Genomic DNA, 20,471 nt, shown 5'->3' with positions numbered 1-20,471 from the left:
GCATGGATTCACATGCTCATGAATATTCCCCGTCATCAGGCTGGGAATCCTCGGTAAAGAAAAAACCAGTATCAGTTTAGTTTCTGATCTGTCTTTCGTAGTAATAACCAATCACTGATCTCTGTGTCATACTGACCACAGCCAATGACTGCCCTCTCCCTAAGCCCCGCCTCTGGCAGCCATCCTCAGATTTTTACCGCACGTTCTTGTGTTGGGAGTCCTCGTGCATAGCTCTCGAGGTTTTTTGCTACTTTTTTGCGCTTTTTCAAGAGACTTGTCTCATTTTTTCCGGTTCGAGCCTCAAGCTCCACTGTTTCATTCTTCCGTTAACGGGGATCCGTTTCGGAACTTCTACGCCCCTCAAGGGTGAAGACTTCATCGAATCTACTTCTTGGAACATTCTAGAAGACTTGTGGCCTACTTGGACATGGCCCAGGACAAGGGTTCGTCGCCCAGATCCAAGCTGTTTCGGAACTGCCCTGGATGCGGGTTGCAAAATGTCTTTAAAGAAGACGAACATTCGAGGTGCCTCTACTGCCTCCACGGGGATAAGACGCATGTAGAGAAGGACTGAGTTCTGTAAGAACATGTCGGAGCGGACCATGAAAGACCGTCGATCCCGCCTTGCCAGCTGGTTGGAGAAGGCTGGAGAGAAGAAGAAAAGGGTCCGAGCGGGCTTCTAAGTCCTGTGCGGGCGCCCCGGCGACGGGGGCCCAACACCAGGCCAAGCACCGCGAGTCCGCGGGCTCCGGGAGCGCCGAAAGGTCGGGCTCTTTGGTCGCCAAGCAGGGCGCTTCCTCCCCGGTACCGTCAACCACGAGTCAGCGCTCTGGTTCGGGGAAGAGAAAGTCTGAGGCTCCGGGTAAGCTTCGGGAGAAGCCCCGTCCGAGCTCGGATGAGGGGGTTCGAGGCGTTGACCCTCCCCCCAAGGAGAAGGCCCCAGTCGCGCCTAGGGTGGTCAAGGCCCCTACCCACCAAGCTAAGACCTCTATCGAGGCGATTGCAGCGACTCTGGCCATGCCGGCAGAGACCCCGCCGACGGAGGCCACCTCCGGAACCAGAGTTTCCCTGCCACCAAGGAGGGAATCCTCTTTTCAACCCTTTGTCAAGACCCCCGTGACAAAAAAGGGGGCGGGGCACGGTGGACATCTCGAGCTCGGAATCAGCCTCAGAGGAGGAACTGACTGAGGTTGTGAAAACCCTCGAAGCTCGCTTCGAGAAGGTTCGATCCCGTGAGGAGGATCCCCTGGACGTAATCGAGGAGGATGAGGACGACGAGGATGAACAGCCCTCCCGTCCAGTGCAGCCGGAACCCGAGCCTCCGGATAGCTCGGCGGCCATCTTGTTGGCGATCCAGTCCCTATGCTCTGAGATCAGAACGAGATTACCACGGCCCAGGCCGGAGGAACCCCAACCTGGCCCGTCAGAAAGCCCTCTGAACAAGCGACGACGGATCCATCCCTCTCCTCCCGTCGCTCCCGCAAGACCTACGGTCCCCTCCTCATCCTCTCCCAAACCGGGTGACGACGATGTGGTAGGCACGACGACGGGCTCCGACGACGACGGTGTAGACGACGGAACAGACCTTCCGTCTCCCGCCCCATGGGCCTCCCCGCCCGACGAAATTGGCTCGTTCCATGCCATGATATCCAGGGCGTTGGAGTTGTTCCAACTCTGCCCAGAAGAACGCAAAAAGGAAGGTTTCCTTTAGCGCAGGGAGGCCAAGAGAAAATCAGTCATCGCGGTGCCCCTGATCGACGACATCTGGGAGGAAGGCCTATCAGTGCTGAAGAACCCCTCCACAGCACCGGCCAAACGGGACCGATACGAGAAAAAGTATCGGGTCCCCGACACAGCTCCCCTGTGTCTCAGGGCCCAGCCAATGCCAGACTATGTTGTCTCGGTGGCGGCTACGAAGGACGCAGGCTCAGGAGCCTCAACAGCAAATTCCCCACCGGACGGCGAGGGAAAGAAATTAGACGTCATGGGACGACGGATTATCTCGGCGGCGACGACAATCAAGGCGGCCAAAGCCCTTGATATCGTCGCCCATTACGACAGAGAACTATGGTTTAAACTGGCCCCCATTTTGGACTTCCTGCCGGACGACAAGAGGGCCGAGGCCCTGGAAATACTTCAAGAAGGCGAGGTGGCGTCTGACAACGCCATAACGGTGGCGAGAGACATCGCCGATACCGGTTTTCACCAGCTAGGCAACAGGGTTTGCCTGCGACGACGAGGTTGGCTCCGAGCAACTGATTTCCGTCAAGACGTCCAGACGAGAGTTTTGGACATGCCGTTCGACGGCAACAACTTGTTCGGCAAGGCTGTGGACGAATCGCTCCAGGCCATAAAGACTGACACGGAGACGGCCCGAGCTCTAGGAACCCTCCAGCAGCGACGGCCCTTTCGGAGCGCCGGAGGCAGACAAGGGGCTTCCAAGGGATCCAGCGGTGGCTCATCGTCCTACCGCCAAGCGGCACGCTCCTCGTCTCAAGAAGCATACAGGGGTGGCGGCAAGCAGGGAGGGTCCCGCCGCCGTCAGCAGGGAGGCCAGGCCGGTAAGGCCACCACCTCCAAGCAAGATTGAACCGGCCGTGGTGTCGGGCCCCCACCGAAACACCCCGGTGGGAGGCCGGCTGATGAAGTTCGTCGGCGTGTGGGAGACCATCTACACCGACCGTTGGGTGTTGGATACCCTGGCAAGAGGACACTCTATCGAATTACTGAGGAAGTGCCCCCATTTTCCACCTGTGGCCAGGAAGGAGATTCATGTTCAACAACTCCTGTTGGAAGTACGAGCGATGCTCAGAAAAGGCGTCATCGAGCTCGTCCCCAAGAGACTCCGGGGCTCCGGAGTGTACTCAAGGTACTTCCTCGTCAGAAAGAAGACAGGCAGCTGGCGCCCCATCCTGGACCTTCGTCGTTTGAACAAATACATCAGGTCACAAAAGTTCAGGATGGTCACTCTACAACACGTGTTGGGGCAGCTGGAGGAAGGCGACTTCCTATCGTCGCTGGACCTGGAGGATGCGTACTTCACGTTTCCATCCTAAAAAGTCACCGGAAGTTTCTCAGGTTCGTCGTCCAGGGACGCCACTACCAATTCAAAGCTCTGCCGTTCGGATTGAAGTCGGCGCCCAGGGTCTTTACCAAGTGCCTGGCGCCGGTGGCTGCACGGCTGCGTCTGCAGGGGATTCACGTCTACCCCTACCTGGACGACTGGCTCATCCGCGCAAAGACAAGGGAACTCGCCGTCGGACACACTGCGAGCACCGTCCGGCTACTCACAGAACTGGGATTTGCCATAAATTACCCGAAGTCTCACCTGATTCCGTCGCAGGTGGCCCTGTTTCTGGGAGCGAAGCTCGATACAGTGAGGCGCCTGGCGGCACCGTCGGAGGAACGGACAAAGACCATTCTGGGCAAGGTGCAACGCCTGTTAGCCACGGACGTGGCCAGGGTAAGGTCCATCAATTCTCTCCTGGGGATGATGTCCTCTTGCATCTATCTCGTGCGCCTTTGCAGATTACGGATGCGCCCGCTTCAAGAATTCCTCGACGCCCGTTGGATGCAGGCGACGGGCACCTTCGAAGACAGGATCCCTCTCAACGAAGCGTTCCGGTGGGCGATTCAATGGTGGGGCTCTCGAGCTCACCTCACGGCGGGCACGGACTTCCAGACGCCGTCGTACCAGGTGACGGTGACTACGGATGCCTCACTGGAAGGCTGGGGCGCCCACACAGGAGATCTCCACGCAAGAGGCCTCTGGCTTCCGGAGGAGAAGTCTCTGCACATCAACATCCTGGAGCTTCGAGCGTGTTCTGGGCTCTCAGATCGTTCCTCCCGTCCCTCAAAGGCAAGGTGGTGAGGATCTTCACGGACAACACCACGACGATGTTTTACATACGGAAGCAGGGAGGCACCAGATCCCCAGCCCTTTCCAAGGAAGCACAGGATCTGTGGCACTGGGCGGTAGCCATGGGGATGTTCCTGGTTCCCTTCCACCTGGCGGGAGAAAGAAACACCATCGCCGACTCGCTCAGCAGGGAGCTGCGCGCGTGTCACGAGTGGGAACTGCGCCAGGATCAGGTGGACCGACTCTTCCGACGATGGGGCAAACCCCAGATCAACCTGTTCGCAACAGCGACGAACTCAAAGTGTCAGAGGTTCGCCAGCAGGTTCCCCCAGCCGAGAAGCATGGGCGATGCGTTCTCGTTCCCCTGGGACGGATTATACCTGTACGCGTTCCCTCCGTTTCCGTTGCTGCTTCGACTAATCAACCAGCTCAAGAGGTCCCGGTGCAGGATGATCCTCGTCGCACCGGCGTGGCCGAGGCAGATCTGGTTCCGGGAACTTCTGGACTTGTCAACGTCCCCGTCCATCAAGCTACCGGCGGACCCGGATCTTCTCTCCAGAGAAGGAGGCGCCATCCAACACCACGACCCGGCGTCTCTGAACTTGCAGGCCTGGCTCCTGCGGCACTAGAGTTTGGGGGGTACGATATCCCGGCTGACTGCAGAGAGGTTCTCGCAAAAGCCAGGGCGTCCTCAACTCTCAAGTGTTACGGACATAAGTGGAAGAGGTTCTCTGTCTGATGCCAGGCACAGAAGATCAACCCTCTACGGATTACGGCCCCTCAAGTGCTGCCGTACCTGCGGTCGTTGGCCAAGGCGGGATTGGCCCACGCCTCCATCAAAATACACCTGGCTGCCATCTCAAGATATACCAGGACGATGGGACGGGCGCCCCTATGGTCGCATCGTCTTGTAAAGGAATTTATGAAAGGACTTTTCAGATCGTTCCCGTCGGTGAAGGCGCCTGCCCCGGCTTGGGAGCTTAATGTAATGCTGGCTAGGCTCATGGGTGCCCCATTTGAACCTTTGCATTCGGCACCGCTGAAGTTCCTGTCGTGGAAAACTGCTTTTCTCGTGGCCATCACCTCTGCACGATGAGTGGGAGAGATCCAGGCCCTATCCTGCAAGCCTCCATACTTAACTTTTCACGACACGTGGGTGGTGCTGCGGACGCACCCCTCCTTCATGCCCAATGTGCCATCGGACTTCCACCTCAACGAGCCCTTGGTGTTGCCAGTGTTCTTCCCGTCGCCTTCGTCGCCGGCTGAGAGGACTTTGCACTCGCTAGATGTGGCTAGAGCGCTGAAGTTCTACATGGACCGCACAAAGAGTTTTCGGAAGACGTCACAGCTGTTTGTGAATTTTGGGACTGTGAACCAGGGGAAGGCTCTCTCGAAGTCTTCCATTTCCAGATGGCTCTCCGGCTGCATCATGCACTGCCACCGGTTGGCAATCCGACCGCTGCCAGGCCGCCCGAGAGCCCATTCGACCAGAGCGATCGCTGCTACCACGGCGTTCCTGTCTGGTGTGCCCCTGCTGGACATCTGCAGGGCTGCTACGTGGAGGTCGACGCACACCTTCACAAGATTCTACTGCGTCGATCGGGATTCCAGGGAGGAGTCCAGGGTCGGCCAAGCAGTGCTGCGCAACCTGTTCGCCTGAGGTGAGCCTTGTGAGGAGGTAAGAGATGCTTAATGTTGAGTTGTTGTATTGCTTAATGTTGAGCCTTTTTTGCCACCTCCCGTGGTTGTGCATGTGTACTGCTATGTATTCTTTATTCATGAGCATGTGAATCCATGCCAGACCCCATGCTGGAGAAGGAACAAGTTACTTACCTGAAACTGTTGTTCTCCAGCATGGGTCTGGCATGGATTCACATGCGAACCCTCCCGCCTTCCCCTCTGCGGCTCTTCACTTGGTCATACTGCCACTTTACGTGCTACCAAATCTGAGGATGGCTGCCAGAGGCGGGGCTTAGGGAGAGGGCAGTCATTGGCTGTGGTCAGTATGACACAGAGATCAGTGATTGGTTATTACTACGAAAGACAGATCAGAAACTAAACTGATACTGGTTTTTTCTTTACCGAGGATTCCCAGCCTGATGACAGGGAATATTCATGAGCATGTGAATCCATGCCAGGCCCATGCTGGAGAACAACAGTTACAGGTAAGTAACGTATTCCTTCCTTTTCACCTGGCGGGAGTCAAAAACATTGACGACTCCCTCAGCAGGGAGCTGCGCTCTTGCCACGAGTGGGAGCTTCTGCAGGGTGAAGTGGACAACTTCTTCCTCAGGTGGGGCAGTCCTCACATCAATCTGTTATCGACGGCGATGAACACCGAGTGCCGGAGGTTCAACATCAGCTTCCCCCAGCCGGGGTGCATGGGGAAGGCATTCACCTTCCCTTTGGGAAGGCCTGTTCCTGTATGCGTTCCCTCAGTTGCTGCTGCTACTACAAGTCATCGGTCAACTCAAACAGTGCTGGTTCAGGATGATCCTCGTCGCACCAGTGTGGCCGAAGCAAATCTGGTACCCGGACCTTCTCAGCATGTCCGCGTCCCCTCCAGTCAAGCTACCAGTGGTCGTGGATCTTCTCGCCAGGGTAGGAGGCGCAATACTGCACCACGACCCAAGATCGCTGAACCTGAAGCCCTGGCTTCTGCAGCATTCGAGTTCGGTGGTTAGGAGCTGCCTGCGGACTGCAGGGAGGTCCTCGCCAAGGCCAGGGAGTCGTGGACTCTGAAGTGTTACAGACACAAATGGAAGCGTTTCGCGACCTGGTGCTGATCACAGAAGATTAACCCTCTGACGGTCACGGCCCACAAGTCCTTCCAACTTGTCGTTGGCTACGTCAGGGCTGGCGCACGTCGCCATCCTGGTGCATCTGGCGGCTATCTCCCGCTACAACAGGGCTCCAGGACAGTCTTTGCTTTGGTCGCACCATCTAGTCATGGAGATCATTAGGGAACTGTTCCGATCGCTCCCGCCGGTGAAGACGCTGCCCCGGTGTGGGAACACAACGTGGTGCAGACTAGGCTCACGGGGCCCCTTTCTAGCCTATGCATAAAGCTCTGCTCAAGTTCCTTCTTGGAAGACAGGTTTACTCGTGGCCATTACCTCTGCCAGGAGAGTAGGTGAGTTCCATGCCCTGTCCTGCAAAAAGCCTTATTTCACTTTCCACGAGACGAGGGTGGTGCTGCGGACGCACCCCTACTTCATGGTCAAGTTTCCATCCGAATTTCATGTGAACAAACCCTTGGTGTTGCCTGTGTTTTTTCTGACGCCTTCGTTGCCAGCTTAAAAGACTTTGCACTCACTGGATGTGGCTCGAGGGCTGAAGTTTTATGTGGCCTGCACGAAGAGTTTCCGGATGGCTTCTCAGCTTTTTGTTAACTTTGGTCCTGTGAACCATGGGAAGGCCTTGTCCAAGGCTTCCATCTCCCATTGTCACTAGTTGGCAAACCAACCGCTGGCTGGCCGTCCGAGAGCCCACTCCACCAGAGCGATCGCTGCGACGACTGCGTTCCTGTCTTTTGTGCCCCTGCTAGACCTCTGCAGGGCTGCTACGTGGAGGTCTACCCACACCTTCACGAAATTCTACTGCATTGACAGGGATTTCAGAGAGGAGTACAGAGTCGGCCAAGCAGTGCTACGCAACCTGGTTGCTTGAAGGTGAGGAGGTAAGAGTAATTCCTTCTGTTGAGCCTTGCCTGTATGTATGTACTGCTATTTTATTTATTTCCATTTTTAAAGCACTCACACAGCCCACGGGCATCGAGGCGCTGTTACAGGAATTGTTTTTTTTTGGTTGCATAATTGTTTTTCTTTTTTGTCTTAGTTGCGTATTTATAACGCGCTTAAACACCCAGAGGTTTCTAAGCGCGGACCCGGGAATCGAACCTGTGTTGCTTCGTATCGTTTTGCTTCCAAGGCGCGCACGTTGCCGCTGAGCTATCCTCCCGGGCTATGTATTCTTTATTCATGTGCATGTGAATGCATGCTAGACCCCATGCTGGAGAAGGAACAAGTTACTTACCTGTAACTGTTGTTCTCCAGCATGGGTCTGGCATTGAATCACATGTGAACCCTCCTGCCCCTCTGGGGCTCTTCTTGGTCATACTGCCACTTTACGTGCTACCAAATCTGAGGATGGCTGCCAGAGGAGGTGTTTAGGGAGAGGGCAGTCATTGGCTGGTGGCAGTATGACCCATAGCTCAGACATTGGTTTATAGGAGAAAGACAGTTTATAAACAAAAGTGAAACTTTTTTTTCTTTTTCCCCGAGGATTCCCAGCCCGACGACAGAGAACAACAGTTACAGGTAAGTAACTTGTTCCTTACCCTACTTCCCCCTTGCTTTCCACACCCTCTACCTAACTCTCTTTCCGGTTACCCTACCTCCCTGTGCCTATCCAATCCAACAGACCCTAACCCTCTATCCCGGAGGGGTTACTGTGTCCTGTGTACTACTATAGTGCAGGTGCCATAACCCTATGGGGATGCACAAGTTTGTGCTGCCCCTGCGTAACAGACAGAGGACCTGTGACACCTGGAGACACGGCTTTGTAATGCTAGTGTGTAAAATGTGAGCCAGGATAACATGGCGTCGATGCGCAGCCATTTTGAACACTCATCTACCATTGCTGCCTACATTGCCCACAATGGTGGCAAGGATCAAGTTCAAGACCCTCTGCATTGTCCACAAGTCTTTCTGGGGACTGGGACCGCACTACTTACAACTCTCTCTTCCTAAACATGTACCTTCTCGAGCTCTCCGCTCATCCACCTCCAACTCTCTGAGGGTCAGTCGCTTTTCAAAGCAGAAAGTTGGGGGCAGATCTCTTTCTTCGGCTGGGGCCTCCCTCTGGAACAGCCTCCCTGCCTCTCTCAAACTTGAGCAGAACTACCTCTGGTCCCAGAAGCAACTCAAGATCTTCCTCTTTGCTTCTGCTTCACTGGTCACCCTCTGAAGTTGGGCCCAGGTCCCTGCCTGTCCAGTTGCACCTTGCACTGCCTTTTGGCTGCCCCAGCACTTGGGGTCTGTATCTGTAACCCTACATCCCCTTCGCTCTGCACTTATGAGCCACCCGTTGGCTGCACTTTTGATTACCTGCACTGAGCCACCCGCTGGCTGCACCTTTGATTACATCCCCTTCCCTGCACTTGCGTGATCTAAATGACAAGGCCTAGTAAGATCGTTGTTTCGTCCTCCCTCTGTTTCCCCATCCTTGTCTTGTCTGGCCTAGAAACACTTGTGTATAGGCGCGTTATGAATTCCATACCATATCATATCATACATTAAAATACAAGCCTACCTGAAACAACACAACATCCTCAGCCCTCACCAGTCAGGCTTCAGACCTGTCCATGGCACAGAATACTTCCTCCTTGACCTGAAAAACCAACTCGACGATATCCACGACACTGGCAACCTAGCCCTCCTCCTTCTCGATCCATCGGCAGCGTTTGGCCTGGTCAACCACCAAACACTCTGCCACCACCTCACTTTAGCTGCCAACATTTCACCCAAGTCCACCAAATGGATTGCCTAATTTCTTGCAGGCACACAGTGTCTATGCTGGAAGCACTGCTGCCCATCCAACTCAAGTTCCCTGCGGGGTCCCTCAAGGCTCATGCGTCTCCCCAACATTTTACAACATTTATACAAAACCACGCTCTGGACATATTTTATACCAAATATGCCGATGATACCCAAATCCTCATTCCCCTCTCAGGGATTTATGACCAAGACTAAAGCTACATCAACAGAATGTATGACACTATCCAAGCATGGTTGGCCACGAGGTTGGCCTGGGGCATAACATTGTCTCAGGCACCAATGAAAAAGTGACCCACCGTTGCAAATGGCAATTCATTCCTTTTGTAACAGACTGGTTGAATTGTACACAAGTGGGAGTTTTTTGATACAATGTGATGCAAATTGTGAAATTTAGGAATATGTATTCAGGAACAATGGTCAAAACTACTAGCCGCATAAAATATACATTTTTTATACAATGATGACTTTCCTGGACATTAGTCCGGAAAATCTGAATTCTGAAAGCTCAATTTCGTGGTCTTTAGTCACGTGGGGAGAAGAAGTCGGAAGAGCATGATGGTCACACCTACGCACAAAGGCAGAGTGTGCCTTCACTCCCCTCAATTCTTCAGTAGCAAGGAACATTTCCAAGGACGAGTTCAACTCCCTAATTGACAGCAGACCACTGAGGTGATGATGGATGAACATGTTAATTGTTGGGAAGCTGTGTTTAAGACTAGCTTATCTGCACCTGGACGCTCAGCCTGAGAGCTGCTAACATAGGTTGGGAGGGTACTGACAGAGGTTGGAAAGTTACCGATGATAAAGGACCGCATGATCAAGGGTCCTATAGTTGTGTAGCCAATTAGACGTTGTATATTTAGTGACATTTATAGTGACATTTTAGGGAAGGGCTTAGTTGCCCCACCTGATGTTAAGAAGCCTATCACTTTATTTCACTGCCCAAACGAGTATGGATAGTATACCTAGATGATTCGTTTAGACCCTATCGCATTCACCCGTAGGTATTTAAGTTTTCCCACGTAGGATGACATGAGTGATACACAGGTTAACGTCATCAATGACGAATATTTACTATAAAGGTGTCATTTTTTTAATTAAACGCTTTGAGATAGTGATGAGAGACATCTGCTGATGTCCGTTATCATTCCTGTTTTAGATAATTGATATTAAAACACTTATACTTTTGCCAACTACCTGAGTTGTTTCGATTATTGATGTTTGAATACAATTCTGCATCCCCATCTATCTCAAGGGTATTGCTATCTCATCTTAGAGGGCTGGAAGGTCCAGTTCACTCTGATGACATGTACATTGTAATTTTGAATTTCACATTACTATTATAAATATATGTACCTTGATGCACCATTTGCTGTATATGGGCATTATAAATACCCAATACATTATTGATTAATATGTTCATGCTGTCATACGTTACATTTTGGTGGCTATTGTATGCATCCCAATCTTTGAGCCTTACTTTTTCATCTCTTTACACTTAGAGAGAAGTCATCCTCATTGGAGGATTCAACGTTGGCTTGTGTGGGTGACCTGAATTTCGCACCAACCTCCTGAGTGCCATTGTTTCGAAGTTGTCCAAAAATAAATGTTCTTGCTGGTTTTTGCAGTTTATTTTCTGTTAATACATATTTCATTGTAAAGAATAAAATGATCAGCGTAAAACTTGATTGCTTCTCTACTACTTTGCTTCTTTGTGTTAACATTGTTCAAATCAGCGTAACTTCAAATGGCCTTCAACTATACAGAATGTGGGCCAATAAAGCAAATGGGGGCTTATACATCTATGCTTGCTGACAGGAGCAACAGAGTGGGATGGAACATCACATACTATCCAGTAGGAACTATTTGGCTGTGCCTTGAAACTTCATCCTGGAGAACTCCTTGGTAGTGCTAAAGAACGAATTCATAAGCTATACAGTATATATAATTTGCATCCGTTTTATGACATTTTTGACTGGGGTGTATGAGGTGTTGATGATATGTGTGCAGTCTGGTGGGTGTACACCCAGACTGGGTTCTGGCTGCGTTAGGCCTGTAGGATGCTTATATGTGCAGCTAGGCCGGTTTGTAATGGTATATAGCTGCTTTTTATTAGAGTGATGACGTGTTTGTGGGGTAGTGGTCATATGTGAGCAGCTTGGCCGAATTGATTGAGGGGTATAGGTGCACTCTAATTGTGTAATGTGTAGAGTAGAGAGTAAGCATAGTGATATGATATGATGTTCCATCCACACGGCGATTAAGCGCAATGCGCTTCAAAGGCATTCGATGACAAGGGAGGGAAAGAGGGAGAAAGCAAAGACACTCCCACAGGGCATGAACAGCACAAATGTGAAGACTAGCTACTGCACTCGGTCTAGAGACACCTAGACAGTGCAGGTGCTAGGGCACAGACAGGAGGGCATGCCTGGGAACTGTAAACGAGGACCAGAGGGGTTGGGTACACAGGGGCATCGCAGGGGACCGGGGGTGGGGGCAAACCGCAACAGCATGCAGGGGACCAGAGGGTACAGAGAGAAATCACAGTACCAGAGGGGCTGGGGGTATACAGCGACATCAAGGCCGACCAGAGGGGCCTGGGGGAACACAGCGACAACATGGGACACGAGAGGGGCATGGGGTCAATGGCGATATCTTAGGGGACCAGGCGAGAAGCTGGCAGCATCACACTGAACCGGAGGTTGTTGGAGGGGCAGTGACGAGATGTGAACCAGGGAGTCTGGGCACACAGTGAAACGTTGGGACCTAAGGGGTTGTGGGCACACAGTGATGACAAGGGAAATAAGGGCGGGGGTACCAGCGACAACTGGCGGATAGTAGGTCAAGAAACTCATATCCGTTAAGACTAGTGATCTGACCAATCAGGGAGGTGGGCGGGCTGGGAGACGGGCGGGGAACAGGAAGAGGAAGCTGGTGGGGAAGGCAGGGAGAGGGATTCACTGAGGCACGGAGCACAGATTAATACAATTAAATGGCAAAAACAGGCTCGGAGGAACTTTTAGATGCTTTCCACTCGCCTCGCTTTCACGAAGCGATTATTACCCAAAGCAAAGACATTGGGTAATAATTGTATTATCGCTGTGTTGCAACTAACCAACGATCCACGACTATTCACAGATAAGCATGCCGCTCCGTCCATGTTACCAAAATTGAACAAGGTTTATAATTTGCTTATGTTTCCAATCTATTCAGATCCCTTATGGTATACTACAGGTTGTGGGGTTGTTTGATGGTTTAGAAACCGATATTCATCTCTGCACCACTGGTGCACCGGAAGTTGATTTGCCACAGTGTGCCTCATATCCCAAACAGAACGGCCCTCCTAATTGGCTAATAGTCACCAAAGAGCTATAAACCCAATCGGAGGGTTGGGCTAGCCAACTATGAGTCTATGAAGGCCACTTGCCTCCGGAACTAATACAGTTGTGTCCTGCTGTGAGCAGTTAATGATTGTCAGGTAAAGGAGGAGCAGCCAGGCACATATGATGTGTCCTTGAAGGATGCAAGGATGGCAGTGAGTGTCTCCAATTGTCCAGATAGCTGCGGTTTTTCGAGATGGGATGTGTAGTGTGCAGTCAGTTGTAGCGTTGTTTTCAGAATGAGTGTAATTGTTTCAGTGAGGGGAGGCGGGACAGGACTTCTCGTCAATGGTGCGATAATTGCACGAGAGAGAAGCCGCACTTTTCACCTGGTGTGTGATACTTAGCAACACTTTATGCGTCAGGTTCCCATACAGTCCCCAGGCGGTGTTTGAGCACTTTTACTTTACTTTATTGAATTTGTATTGCGCACCCGAGAACCCGGAGGCTTAAGGGCGCAGACAAGACAAACAACATAAATACATATAAGGGGCGATAACAAGATAAGAGCAAAATGGGCAAGACATAACAATCACCATCCACTTAGTAACTGCAGTTCAAGTATTGAGAAAATCAGAGTAAGCATGTTAACAATAATCAGGAAGAGGAAGAACCATAAGAAACTCTCTGAAGATCTAAATTCTAAGAATAATGTTACAGTTTGAGGTCCCTTTGGGTAGATATTTGCATCGTCTGAGAAAAGCAGGCAAGATGCTGGCCCCACAGCCCACCAAAATGCAGTCACAATTGGGTAGCAGACACCAGTCACTCAGATCTATCCTCCGAATGATCATTAAGTCCTTGAGTCCGACTACTCCTGGGACAGTTCTGTGGCACAACCAAGCGAGAACCTTATTGCACAGGGCTTCTTGGGGCTCTTTTTCTTTAGTTTTCTGAATGTTCGTTATAATGAAATATCTTTGATCCATTACAAAGTCATGAGTGTTCGAGTCCATTATCTTAGGCATATGTGATTTTTTTATTTTTTTATTTTTTTTTTTTACTGGCAGATTTCATAGGGAAGTGCTTTTCAATTTGGCATTCATGACTGTGGGATGTTTAACCTCTTTATGGCCAGCACTCAGCTCATGCAGAGATAAGGAAGGAACAGTTTCCTGTAATAAGTCTACGCTAGGGATTTTTGCCTTTTCATTGCATGCCAATATTGGCCCGATAGAACTCAGGGATTCCTCAATACAGAGGTCAGTTTGAGGGGCTTGATCTGTCCTTTCCCTTTGTGAAAGAGTTTGGCTGGCAGTGTTTACCCTTGCTGCCTGTAGCATCAGCGCTAGCATGCCCATGTGTCTGGGATGGAGAGTTCAATTTCGGCACCCATAGGTCTGCTACCCAATCGTTTAATGCACCCGACAAAAAGCCACGGTCAAATGGGTCCTTAGAAAGTAGCAGCTCTTTAGCAATGTTGGCCATAAGGTCGGCCATTTGGAGGAGAGCCGAATGCTTGGATTGATCAAAATTGGGTGTACTCCTCCCTTGTGGGGCAAGACTGAATATACCCCTACCTTGAGGGGCAATGGCAGGTAAGGTTATGGGTATCTGAGGCTTTGGCGATGGTAGATCATTAGAGGTCTACACAGTCACTGTGTCATCCATGGTGCTATGCAGACTTACTATGGGTACATGTACTTTACGATTTTCCTTCAGTGAAAGACTATCCAAGACCTGCGTTGAGTTTGGTGCTTCGAATCCGGAGAACCCACAACCAGCCCTCTGCAAGAATGTTTTATATGTTACCGATATATGCTTCAAGTACTCCCAGGGCGTTAAGTGGGGTAAGAAAGTAAGGTGGTGGGGGCTCATTTGGGGGGGTGTCTTGCATGATGGCCATGGTCTACTACCTGATGGGGGTGGCCTACCTACGAACATTTTAAAAATGGTGTGGCCTGCTAACTAAGTGCATATCACAACACAGTGTGCTTGCTTCATTCCTTAAAGTATTAGAAATCAATGCTCAATATCAATAATTATTGGACCCTCACAAAAGGGTAGTTGTTTTATTAGCAGGTTCATTAGCATCCCATTACATAGTTTGGGCAAGACTAACCCTTCAAAGGCACTACTCATCTCCTCTGTCGGGCCGTGAAAGGGAGGCCCAGGCAATTCAGACACTTTCATCTGCCTACAGCACCCAAGCAGCTAGTTTTGTTGCAAATAGCCTCTCTGTCCATCCAGTGCCTTATGAGTGGGAAAGCAGCCGGAGCCAGCCCTGAGCCTTGAAGGGACAAGCATAGAGGAAAGCAACAGGGGGATAGCAGGAGCCTTGAAGGGGCAAGCATAGAGGAGAGCAACAGGGGGATAGCAGGAGCCTTGAAGGGGCAAGCATAGAGGAGAGCAACAGGGGGACAGCAGGAGCCTGGAAGGGGCAAGCGTAGATAAGAGCAACAGGGGGACAGCAGGAGCCTTGAAGGGGCAAGCGTAGAGAAGAACAGGGGGACAGCAGGAGCCTTGAATGGGCAAGCGTAGAGGAGAGCAACACGGGGACAGCAGGAGCCTTAAAGGGGCCAGCGTAGAGGAAAGCAAGGGGGACAGCAGGAGCCTTGAAGGGGCAAGCATAGAGGAGAGCAACAGGGGGATAGCAGGAGCACCCGTGGAGCCTCATAAGGATCCCGACAAGTGCAACCCAGACGAGTGCAACAGGTGAGGCACCTCTATTAATGCAAACACACAGAGGAAGATACCGTAGGACATAGCAAGGGAGGGAGGAGGCTCTGGACCACAGAGCAGTCAGCTATACAAAGAGGACTACCTCACAACCTCCACCACACCAACCATCCAGGAGAAGATTGAGGCCAGGAAGGGCCAAGGCACCGCACCGTGGAGGCCCTGGCAAAATCCGATCAAGGGCCCACAAGAGTGACGCCAGACACCACGGTTCCCCAGAGCAGGATAAAGGAGCTAAGGTGGAGCATCCGGGGGGGAGGGAGGTGGGGGCAGCCATGCCTAACCAGACAAACTGTGGCAACCACAGGAGATGAAGCCTCTAATATCAAGAGGGGCAAAGCGGACACCTCAGGCAGGGGGGTCGCTGGGAGACATTTCCCCCTAAAAGCGGGGGATGTAAAGGACTAGGGGCCCTGCAGACCTGGTTCAGGAGAGACAACCCGCCAGGTATAGCCCCATGACCTCCATGAGGAGAGAATCCCCAAGTAGCTGCAGAAAATAGGTCCCACAAAAGGAGGCCCGGTTGAGAAGGAGGGGGACCCACCAGCACCTCATCACCACAAGACCGGGCCTCAAAGACATTACATAAAGAGGTTTCCCCTCCTCCCCCCCCCCATGAGGCTAGAGGGGTCCGAGAGGCCCAGAACCAGAATAAAATCACCAGGGAGGCTAAACTTTAAAGGCAAAATGAAAGCCCGGGGAGGGCAACCGCCACAATAGATAACACCAAAAGGGGTGGGGGGGGGGCTTGGAATTAAAAATGGGCCCAGACAAGCCTGCAGGTTGTACAGCTGGGGAAAGGAAAAGACTCCATTTTTAAAAAAAAACATTTTTTATTGTGTTTGGTTAAAATGTACCTTTGCAAAACAATCATCACATTAACAGTAAAATGTGTAAACTTCTAAGCAAAAACAGCCTTAATACTCTAAAAGAACAAAAGAAAAAATGAAAGGACTCAATACCTGCGATTCCACAGCGGATTCGCCACCAGAATTTGCTTAGGCTGGCGAAATGATGCAACATGGGGTTAAAAATGCTGAGGCACAGCTCCAGTTGCCCGGGAAGGACGGCGCCAAGCCACCATAGGGTTATATTGGCACAATTCCTCCAGGCGGCTTTGCAGGGCAGCAGAAAATTGCATTTTATGTGCCGTCAGAATTTGCTTAGGCTGCCGTCTGATTTTGCAATCTCACCATAAATGATGTAACATAGGGTACAAAATTGCCACCATAGGGTTAATGCTGCACTGCCCTGTACAACACAGGTTTAAAATTGATAACACAACTTGCTAACATAGGGTTAATGCTGACTGCTCCGTACAACATATGGTTGGCTACAAAAAACACTGTCAAAAAATGCCATTGCAAGCATTTTCTGACTGGTTAATGCTAGGCTGCACTGCCCTGCACAACATAGGGTTAAAATAAATAATATGCCCTGTGGAAAAATAGGGTTAATAGGGTTAATGTACAGCTGCCCCTTGCCCCTGTCCCCGCTGCCCCTGCCCCGTAGACCAGAAAGCATTTTCTGACAGCAGAAAGCATTTTCTGACAGGTTAATGCACTGCCCTGCACAACATAGGGTTAAAATAAAGAATATGCCCTGTGGAAACCTAGGGTTAATGTACAGCTGCCCCTTGCCCCTGTCCCCGCTGCCCCTGCCCCGTAGTCCAGAAAGCATTTTCTGACAGCAGAAAGCATTTTCTGACGGGTTAATGCACTGCCCTGCACAACATAGGGTTAAAATAAATAATATGCCCTGTGGAAACAAACATAGGGTTAATAGGGTTAATGTACAGCTGCCCCTGCCCCTTGCCCCACTGCACCTGCCCCTGCCCCGCTGCACCTGCCCCTGCCCCGCTGCCCCGTAGACCAGAAAGCATTTTCTGACGGGTTAATGCACTGCCCTGCACAACATAGGGTTAAAATAAATAATATGCCCTGTGGAAGCATAGGGTTAATAGGGTTAATGTACAGCTGCCCCTTGCCCCTGTCCCCGCTGCCCCTGCCGCTGCCCCGTAGACCAGAAAGCATTTTCTGACAGCAGAAAACATTTTCTGACGGGTTAATGCACTGCCCTGCACAACATGGGGTTAAAATAAATAATATGCCCTGTGGAAACACAGGGTTAATAGGGTTAATGTACAGCTGCCCCTTGCCCCTGTCCCCGCTGCCCCTGCCGCTGCCCCGTAGACCAGAAAGCATTTTCTGACAGCAGAAAGCATTTTCTGACTGGTTAATGCACTGCCCTGCACAACATAGGGTTAAAATAAATAATATGCCCTGTGGAAACATAGGGTTAATAGGGTTAATGTACAGCTACCCCTTGCCCCTGTCCCCGCTGCCCCTGCCGCTGCCCCGTAGACCAGAAAGCATTTTCTGACAGCAGAAAACATTTTCTGACGGGTTAATGCACTGCCCTGCACAACATAGGGTTAAAATAAATAATATGCCCTGTGGAAACCTAGGGTTAATGTACAGCTGCCCCTTGCCCCTGTCCCCGCTGCCCCTGCCCCGTAGTCCAGAAAGTACTTTCTGACAGCAGAAAGCATTTTCTGACGGGTTAATGCACTGCCCTGCACAACATAGGGTTAAAATAAATAATATGCCCTGTGGAAACATAGGGTTAATAGGGTTAATGTACAGCTGCCCCTTGCCCCTGTCCCCGCTGCCCCTGCCCCGTAGACCAGAAAGCATTTTCTGATAGCAGAAAGCATTTTCTGACGGGTTAATGCACTGCCCTGCACAACATAGGGTTAAAATAAATAATATGCCCTGTGGAAACATAGGGTTAATGTACAGCTGCCCCTTGCCCCTGTCCCCGCTGCCCCTGCCGCTGCCCCGTAGACCAGAAAGCATTTTCTGACAGCAGAAAGCATTTTCTGACGGGTTAATGCACTGCCCTGCACAACATAGGGTTAAAATAAATATGCCCTGTGGAAACATAGGGTTAAAGTACAGCTGCCCCTTGCCCCTGTCCCCGCTGCCCCATAGACCAGAAAGCATTTTCTGACAGCAGAAAGCATTTTCTGACGGGTTAATGCACTGCCCTGCACAACATAGGGTTAAAATAAATAATATGCCCTGTGGAAACATAGGGTTAATAGGGTTAATGTACAGCTGCCCCTGCTCCTTGCCCCACTGCACCTGCCCCTGTCCCCGCTGCCCCATAGACCAGAAAGCATTTTCTGACAGCAGAAAGCATTTTCTGACGGGTTAATGCACTGCCCTGCACAACATAGGGTTAAAATAAATAATATGCCCTGTGGAAACATAGGGTTAATGTACAGCTGCCCCTGCTCCTTGCCCCGCTGCACCTGCCCCTGCCCCGCTGCCCCGTAGACCAGAAAACATTTTCTGACGGGTAAGCAAAATCCGACGTTACAGTACCGTCGGATTTTGCTTTGCCATCGAAATTCACGCATGCGCAGTAGCAGCCTAAGCATTTTTCGACGATGAGCAGAATTCGACGTTACACAGGTCTTAAATCCGCCCTTTAACCTTTAAGACCTGTCTTGCGGAGTCACTTGTAAAGGTTCCGTACTTACTGTCTGACTAAGGTTATCGCAAATCGGACCATGGTGCCTGTAAAGGTGCTGGAGACTTGTCCCGCATCCCCCTCTGGTGTGTCTGTCTGCTTCTCAGATTTCTGCCGCACTGCAGCCAGACAGAAAGAGCTTTCCCTGAACTACTGCCCTGCCAGTGAAAACTACACATGCAAGCCGCTTCCCCCGAGCGCATGTTAACTTCATCCTCATTGGCTGCTCGAAACAGGCTCTAATGTGCCCTAAAAGATAATATCTGATTGGGCGTCGTCGATTTCCTTCTCGGCTTAAGCTTGTTTCCCTTTATCTGCGCCAGATTGGAGCGCTCTGAATGAGCTCTGTACTTTTTAACCAATATTATTCTGACTCACAATTGGAGGTTGGCGGTTTTACGTGTAATATAGTGAAATATGTTTGTGCCAGTAAATGTGAAACACGTTTATAAACAGCATCTTGAGAGGAACAAAAAGTGACAGGATTTTTCTTCTCTAAATGAAGACAATAGCCCACACACTTGATTTGTTTACTCGTATATGCACGGAGTTGAACATTTTTAGAGTCAATTCTTTCTGTTGCAGAACATCAAACACAATTTGAAATCAAATGTTCGTTTTTGTTATGTTGCATGTGATACAGGATGGGTAAGAGCACTGCATAAATAGCAAGTGTGAAGACTGATGCATAGCTCTCAACCTGTTATAGGCCTGGCGCAGGTGAAAACACCCGATTTTGTATTTGGCGGGTGAAAGCCCATTGATTACTATGGGTGTGTAGGGAGCTTGGCAGGTGAGAGAGCTGCCTAAGTGGCGGGTGACACCCGCCAAAAGCATGTGAGTTGAGCCGTGTGCCGATGTCACTGGTTGCACTGCCGGAGTGTTCCCGTTCATGTGGTAGCATGCCTCTTTATTTAGCACGCAGTGACTATACCGTCACTTGCTTGTAGGTGGGTGTTGCATGTGTGTGTTTGCTCTCTGGAGCCAGGCCCTTTCAATTGCTTATGCATAATGGTTTTTACAACAGGTGTTTTTACAAATGCATGTTACTGAAAAAAGTCCCACCTCCCCCACCTATTTTTACCTGTTTCCTACCTCCCCTAACCCTTATCTGCCCACCCCCCCAATGTTGATTTTTTTCGGCAAAAGTGTATTTGGAAAAACACCCAAAGAAAAAACGACTGTCGATGAAACAACGTCGTACCATATATAACATCCCTCTAAAAATGAAAAGTACCTTGTGGATAGTGTTTAGTGTGTAATCTTTTCAGGTGGTCTTTACTCACAACTAAAGAAGACCTCTGAACTCACACACTTCTGGCGGGAGTCACCCGCCATGGCATTTGTTCACTCACCTGCCAAACTTATAACCCGCCCATATATTTCCCATACATGCCAACATTCTCGACCACCTAGGAGGGAGATTCTTCTCCCGAAAGCGGGAGACAGGAATTTCCC

General features: G+C 50.8%; 1 protein-coding gene across 2 annotated transcripts in view; it reads right to left on the bottom strand.

Moving 5' to 3' along the window:
• The window catches only part of TIGAR (TP53 induced glycolysis regulatory phosphatase), a 188,759-nt gene extending 169,563 nt beyond the window's left edge, over window positions 1-19,196 (bottom strand). Inside the window, exon 1 of one of the 2 annotated variants that reach the window (XM_069628301.1) lies at window positions 19,024-19,196. In XM_069628301.1, the coding sequence (XP_069484402.1) occupies window positions 19,024-19,055 (32 nt within the window). In that variant the 5' untranslated portion in view covers window positions 19,056-19,196. The remainder of the gene's footprint in view (window positions 1-19,023) is intronic. The other variant, XM_069628300.1, reaches the window with a different exon arrangement.
• Window positions 19,197-20,471: the final 1,275 nt, after the last annotated feature.

This window comes from Ambystoma mexicanum, chromosome 12 (assembly GCF_040938575.1).
Source record: "Ambystoma mexicanum isolate Mex_15411 chromosome 12, UKY_AmexF1_1, whole genome shotgun sequence".
NCBI classification, from domain to species: Eukaryota; Metazoa; Chordata; class Amphibia; order Caudata; family Ambystomatidae; genus Ambystoma; species Ambystoma mexicanum.
Note: the sequence above shows the minus strand (reverse complement) of the source record. Positions and strands in the feature narration are given on the sequence as shown.